The sequence below is a fragment of the Amblyraja radiata genome, chromosome 3, assembly GCF_010909765.2.
Source record: "Amblyraja radiata isolate CabotCenter1 chromosome 3, sAmbRad1.1.pri, whole genome shotgun sequence".
Taxonomy (NCBI): Eukaryota; Metazoa; Chordata; class Chondrichthyes; order Rajiformes; family Rajidae; genus Amblyraja; species Amblyraja radiata.
In genome coordinates, this window is record NC_045958.1 from 43,985,348 (window position 1) to 43,992,883 (window position 7,536).

Below are 7,536 nucleotides of genomic sequence, written 5' to 3' on the forward strand. Positions count from 1 at the left end.
TAATGTAGAGGAAGTACAATGGAAATCCTGGGATAGTAATACTGTTGAGTGAAGACAGATTGCATCAGGTAAGTTTGTATGCACTAAAGCTTAAAATAATGAGAATGTACAACATTTGGATCAGGCTTGATAGTTTGAATGCAGGAAATATGTTTCATCTAGCTGGGGTGTTTGGAACCAAGGAGGTACAATCTCAGGATATGGGGTATAACATTTAGAAGTGAGATGCACAATTTCTGTATTGATGGTGGTGAGCCTGTGGAATTTTCTGCCATAGAAAGAAGTGCAGGCCAAGTCATTATATGTATTGAAGGCATCATTTCTACTCACAAAGGGCATCAAGGAAATAGAGGACACGTTGAATAATGGAGATGGTCAAAGGGCCAAAAGGCCTCCATTTTTAATTGTTTCTTCTATTCTTTTAAAGCTTAAGTAAGCTGCAGACTGCAGATTAGTTTTCCTGATGGTTACATTTCTGATTCTACAGATAATGATTCTCCACCAGCTGAGAGAGAACCTGGAGAAGTAGTAGACAGCTTGGTGGGTAAGCAAGTGGAATATGCCAAAGAAGATGGCTCAAAGAGGACTGGCATGGTCATCCACCAAGTAGAAGCCAAACCATCAGTGTATTTTATCAAGTTTGATGATGATTTCCACATTTATGTTTATGATTTGGTAAAAACGTCTTAGACACTCCATAGTATAATGGGAAGGCCATATTGGCCTATACATGAACTAATTCCATATGTGGACATTTGATGAGCCAGGCTTCTTGAAGCCCAGTAAACTATTGTAATCTCACAGTCTCTGCCATAGACATAAAACACAACAGAAGTTTGAAACAGGCAAATGGGTGTACAAATATTTCCATTTATGATGGTCTGAATGCAAGATGATTTTTGGAAAAATAAGTCTTAAGCCAGTATTTAAAAATATGGGAACAAGATTTCCAGTGCACTTTGTCACAAACGTGCTTGAAAATAGTAAACCCGAATGAGGGTTTGGAAATAGAGTGAGTGATGTAGTGGCATAAATTTCAATTAGATGTGAATAAAACAATCATCTGAATTGGGGGGGGAAACCCATTAAATGGTGATGGTCGAGTGAAATGGATTGGGCATCAAAACTTACAGCTTTTTCTATCTAACATTCCATATGACAATTATGACATTTATTTGAAGTTGAGCACACCTTAGTTGACCTCAGAATAAGCTACAAATGTATTAATGTTTTACTATAAAATATTGATCTTTTTATGACCTGTTGCAGTTTTACTAAGAAATGGAATTCAATATTTTTCATAAAGCCTTTTGTTTTTCAATATAAACATGATAAATATCATGAATTTGCCATGTATGTAAAAAAAAATGCTGTTGTTAAAAGAGTAAGAGGAAATAGATTAATTTGTGAAATTGTTTGGAAACTTGAAGAACATTATAATGCAGAAGTAATTTTAAAGTTTTTGTGATAGTGACCATTGCTGGCATTTATTACCCTTCACTAGTTGCCCTGGAAGGATGGTGTACTGTCGACTTGAACTGCTGTCTCCCACATATTGAATGTCAGCAGTTCGATTCAAATGAGTGCCTTCACAAGACAACTTGGTGAACCATGTTGTTAAATTGCATATCAGCAAGTTTGCAAGTTCCTGCTCTAAAGGACGTTGAGATGTGACAGCTTTGGTATTACTTTAAGTAATATTGGCTTCAAATCTAGTTTAATACGATCTTTAATGTGACTTTGAGAAAGTATCTAAAATTACGTGGTGTCAATTTGTAAATTATACCTCCATCAGTTATATTATATTGGCTAATTTTTCTGTGATTTATTTAATCAGATAAAAAATATACTTTATTTACTCCAAATTGATAGATAATTGGCAAAATATAACTAAATATTTTCATTCGTGTAATAATTTGTCAATTTAATAACCACCATTTCTATTTCCAGTGTCCTAATTTAATTAATTTTAGTTATTCTTACTCTTACTCAAACCTCTCCAAAACATCATATCTCCTTTATTTCCTAAATTGGTGCACTCCAAAATGCATTTATACCAAACTCCTCAATGTTCTTCACCTTCTATCTCCTTGTATCCCAAGCTTGACTTCATTTTGCATAATCTCACATTATCCTCCAAAGATCCAGAGAGGACACTAATTGCTGTGTATAATTGCAGTACTCCAAACTCCCCCATGCCATATGGTGTGGTCTATTGGAGCTATTCCTTCTTCCTTTCTTCTCGTTGCACTGGCCTCTTCCTGTGATGATTGTTTGGGCTCTGCCAATGAACCAATTACTGTCATCCGTCTCTGCATTTAATTTCTGAATGTCCGCCCATTTGTGAATAAGATTAACGTTTGTGACGTTAACAATTGTGAGTTTAATGTGGATGACTGTATTGACGTCATGACCTGATGGAGATGTGGGTGAGAGGTAATCACATCTTCTCAAATTAAAATTCTGCCAAGCTTGTCCCAAAACTGTCCCTCTGATAATCCAACTCTTACCACCAAATCATACCTTACCCTCTAGAACTTCACCCAACTGCAACCATCTTGCCACCTTCTCAGTCTGAAGAAGAGTCCCAACCCGAAATGTTGTTTGTGCAATTCCCGGCCTGACTCACTGTTCCTCCAGCAGTTTGTTTTATGCTGAAGATTCCAGAAGCGGCAGTATCTTGATCCTTTATGTTGCCATCTTTCTGTGTTGTCTTTCATTTTGATTCTATTTCTACCTTGAAAATTCTATATCCCAATGACAAACTGTATCTGTCCATTTTTTTCTATGCCTTTTTACAACTGCACTTTTGCAGCTGCCAACTTGTTTAGACGCACTGCTTACCCTATTCCTATTTGATTTATACTATATCTGCCAGTTTGCCCTCCCATTTGTATTGGCACACTTTGTAGAAAAGACACACAGTTCTTTAGCATCATTTATAACCTCCGAATATCCCAAGGTGCTTTGCAGCCAGTTAAAGTGTAGTCACTTGTAATGAGAAAAGTGGCAATAAATACACGATAAACACCCGCAGACTGCAATTTGGTTATGACCAGATAACCTGTTTTTAGTGACGTCATTGAGAATACATTTTATCCAGGACCTCATGGATAACTAACTCCCTTTGTCTTATTCAAACCAGTGCCGTAAGGTCTTTTATATCATTTGATTGAACAAATGGGGCTTCAGTTTGAAATTTCATCTAAAAATTGATATTTCCGACAGTTCGGCAATGAGACATTGCCTACGTTTTTGTGGTTGAGTCTCTATAGTGGGACGACCACACTGACCTGGAGACAGGAATTATGATAACTTGTTTAGACATTAAGTGGATGACACAATCAATTGTTGGTCTGTTCTCATCTGTAAAATCCTCTTCTCAACCACCAGGTTGTATTTCCACTGAGGTTTCTTCCTGCCCTTTTTTAAAAATTGTATATTTCATTAGTTTCTGTTCACCATCTCGAACATCCTTTTCAAGTCTATGAATGGGTTATCACTCTGAAAGCGGTCTCGTGCTATCCCAAAACTCTGAATGCCATTCCTGTCAAACTACTGAAATTGACCTTATCAAAGACACATTGACATCCTGTATAGCTGTGGCCAAGGTAACCAATCTTCACCTCTTCATTCTCCTGCCTGTAGCCTCTGACATATAAACTACACATCTTCTTCCCTATTGTCATTTAGCTGGGTGGGACCACACAATCTAATCATAACTAAATATCATATTTTCCTGAGCTGTTATCTCCGGTAATTTCTAGGGATCTGTTCTTCGCTCTTCCTGTTCCTCAGTGGCATCAACTGTAAATTGAGTTAGTTTGCAATCTCACTGCTTGACCTCACTACAACCTCTTGATTCCCATTCTGTTTCTAAATTTCTCATATGCTGATAGATCATCAGAAAGCTCTTCCATGTAATTATTGAGAATTTTAAGCTTAAGAGTTAAATACGAGCTCCATTTCATACCAATTATTTGTATTCTTCGGCCTGATCAATGTACAACCAGATTGTTTTGGTACTGATTTTATTTCAAGGTTAGTTTCTGACTTATCATTAGTAAGAAAATCTATTTTTATCTGCAACATTGCCTGCTTTGTCTTGCTCTGCTCATCTACTGTTGAAATCTTCATTCATGCCTTTGTTGTTTCTGGATTTGACTGTTCTAACTTACTTGTAAATGGAGCCCATTTTAAGCTCCACTTGTCTTACTTCACACCATCTACCCTCTCTTTCCTTACTATTGATTTCCGGTTAGATGGCAACACACTTTTAAATTCTCAGTGTTGCATCACCTTGTAATTTCCTTGAAGTCTTGAGATAATTGTGCACTTCCAGTTCTACTGTCTTAATGAAACTTGATTGTTAATCTTCCATCATTGGTGACTGTGCTTCAGCTGTTTAGGCCTTAGGTTTGGAATTCCACTCTCCCAACCCTCTCTAGATTTCTTTTTTTCTTTGGACTCCACTTAAAAGCTACCCATTTGACTACCTGTCCAATACTTCTTTTTGATGAGTTGGTTTCAATTTTATTTATTCATTTTCTGTGTCACTCCTGACACATATTTAAGTAGTTTTAATAATGTGCTATATAATTTGATGATGCCGTAACTGCACAGTACGACTGAACTATTTCCTAAGAGTAACAAAAGATGATTTGCCTCTAGCTGGCTATATATTGATTCAAATGTATAAACTACATATGAACTATGAAAGTAACACTCTTGCATTACACCTGTTTTTATATGATACTCTTCATCTTAAGTCTTAAATTCTGTCATTGTACATTGAGAGGCAGCAATTTAGAAATGATTGGGGACAACTAAACTGCAATTTAAATGATGGCATTAATACTTGTTTGTAAAAGTTGCTGTTTAGCAAGGAAATTGCAAGGAGGTGATGCAAGGAAATTACAGGAAGTTGGTGCAAAACTGAGAATTTAAAAGTGTATTGCCATCTAACTAAAAAATCAATAGTAATGTAAAGAGAGCAGATTGTTTGAAGTAAGATAAGTGGAGCTTAAAATGGGCCTTGCATATGGGTCTTCAATCACTAGGTCTTTTCAGTCAAGGAATAGTTCTAAATGATTGAGCACTTCATTGGTGGGAGGGGGTTAGAAGTATTCTCAGTTGAGACTCATTGAACATCTATAAACGTTAATTAGAGGAATCCAGGAAAGGCAACTGTACTTTGTATGAAGGTTTATTGTGTAGTAAGAAAGACATGGCAATGAAACACAAATTTTAGCCCACCTGGGATATTTGCTTTTACAATATCTGATTTATTAATAAATTCTGAATCGGTTCACAAATTCTTGTATTGCCACTGTGTAACAATTTCAGAAACTTTACCAATGGTACAGTCATGAGAATTAACAGGCCAGGTATTATATATATATATTGCTTAAAGCAGATTAAAATCAAATTACTTTAATAAGAAATAACTTATTAACTAATGAAGTTAAATTAATTAATATGGAATAGTATTTCCTTTATTTTCTCTTTTTTGAGAGTGATCAGATTAAGATGGTTCAAGGCCACTGTTGCTGTCCAGAGGGTAAAAACAAGAAATATTTTTGTAGTGTTTCCAAGGTTGTGGTGAATCTCAATGATATTAAACATCTATGCCAGTATCCCTAAAATAAATTAAAAGTACATAAGCTTTTATTATAAGCATATTATTTTCCTTGAGATATTTTTGAAACATTTCACAGGTCACACCATATGATTGCCCCAATATTAAATTGTTTAGTTGCTACTCCATGTTGAAGTATTTCAATTTGTGTATTTTATCATATAAATAGTATTTCTGATAATGCGATATGAACAAATAAAAACTCCTATTTTCCTCAGTTGTTAATATATTATAAACTTACCTCCTCCACAACCACCCCCCATCCTGCCAGTCGCCTGATTTTCTTTTATCCTTTATATTGACTGCAGTAAATTACACCAGGATATAATTCCATCGGCACTGATGGACATCCGACAACTTCTCCAGGTGATAATTAGATTTAAAACAAAGTCTTTATGTGTTAGCGGGTTATTGAACATCAGAGGCACAATAAAAATATTTGACATTTGCCTCACCAGGCTTTGTACTGTTCCCATTTCTCTTCCAACTTTCATCCCCTCCCACCTCACTCATCAGTCTGAAGATGGGTTCTGACCCGCAACATCACCTATCATATTCTCCAGGGATGCTGCCTGACCCGCTGAGTTACTTCAGCATTTGTGTTTTTTTCAAATATTAGAATTGCCTGCTAAGTAGTGAAAAAAAATTGGAAATATTCTTTAAGCTGATGGTAGTTCTAACAGTGATACCGGTTTGTGTGCCTTAATACCTCGCAGGTGTTGCGACATAGTACAGTGATTGAACTATTATGATCAGTTTTGAAAGACATTCTCATGCAGGTCTCATGTTTGTTGCTCTTCTTGGGATATGGAAACCAATGTGATTTGCAGTGTTAACTTTTTTGTTTTGCAATTACGTTAATCTGAGCCATAGATTTTAATTTACTGTATAGTGTCTTGCTGGCACAATGCCTGTTTCGTTAACTCTCAGCGCACAAAGTATTTCCGTAGCTTCTGATGTAAATAGAACTGTTTTGTTGCAAAGTTGTTAATGCACTGGTAGAACAGTTGTAATTGAAAAGCAGTTTGGTTGTACTTCTGTTTTTAAATTATATAATGGTTTCTGAAACACTAAGACAAGACACACAGCATATTTTTAGTGTAATGGCATATTTAAGTAATTATTTTATTATCATGGTCCTTTTCTCAATCCCTCAATTTCAAGGTTTGTTCCCAACAACAGGTGCATGCAACTAACTTGATTTTGCAGTTAGACTAGCAGTCATATTCAAGAGTTTATATCTTTTGTATAAATCACACTTTTAAGTGCATCATTCATTAAAACTTTCTGAATCTAGATGATTTTTTTTAAGACCATTTCAACCATCTGCCTGGATTTTTGCTTTATTTATTCAATGTTTTTTTCTTTACACTTGTGGCTTGTGTCCATATATTTGGATAATGTGGTGAACACATCACCGTTTAATTCTTCATTCATCAACACACAGGTACTGTGATTCAACCAGTATTCAAATGTGAGCAACCAAAGGCAGATCACATGTTCCTTGTAGATTATTTCTTAGCAAATTGCTACTTCTATACTGTATTATGTACTACTACATAACCCAACCCTGTTGTTAATATACAGTGTCCTCCTTAATGTTTGGGATAAAAACCCATCATTTATTTATTTGCCTCTGTATTCCACAATTTGATATTTGTAATAGAAAAAAAATCACATGTGGTTAAAGTGCACATTGTCAGATTTTATTAAAGGTATTTTTATACATTTTGGTTTCACCATGTAGAAATTATAGCAGTGTTTCTACATAGTCCCCCCCATTTCAGGGCACCATAATGTTTGGGACACAGCAATGTTATGTAAATGAAAGTTTAGTGTTTAGTATTTTGTTGCATATCCTTTGCATGCAATGACTGTTTGAAGTCTGCGATTCATGG

The 7,536-nt window shown here is 35.5% G+C and overlaps 1 protein-coding gene across 5 annotated transcripts in view; it reads left to right on the forward strand.

Moving 5' to 3' along the window:
• Positions 1-6,932, forward strand: part of LOC116970974 (spindlin-Z-like) — a 66,859-nt gene extending 59,927 nt beyond the window's left edge. For all 5 annotated transcript variants that reach the window (XM_033017722.1, XM_033017723.1, XM_033017721.1 and 2 more), the window contains one exon: positions 488-6,932. In XM_033017722.1, coding sequence (XP_032873613.1) covers positions 488-690 — 203 coding nt within the window. In that variant the 3' untranslated portion in view covers positions 691-6,932. The remainder of the gene's footprint in view (positions 1-487) is intronic.
• The last annotated feature ends 604 nt before the right edge of the window (positions 6,933-7,536 follow it).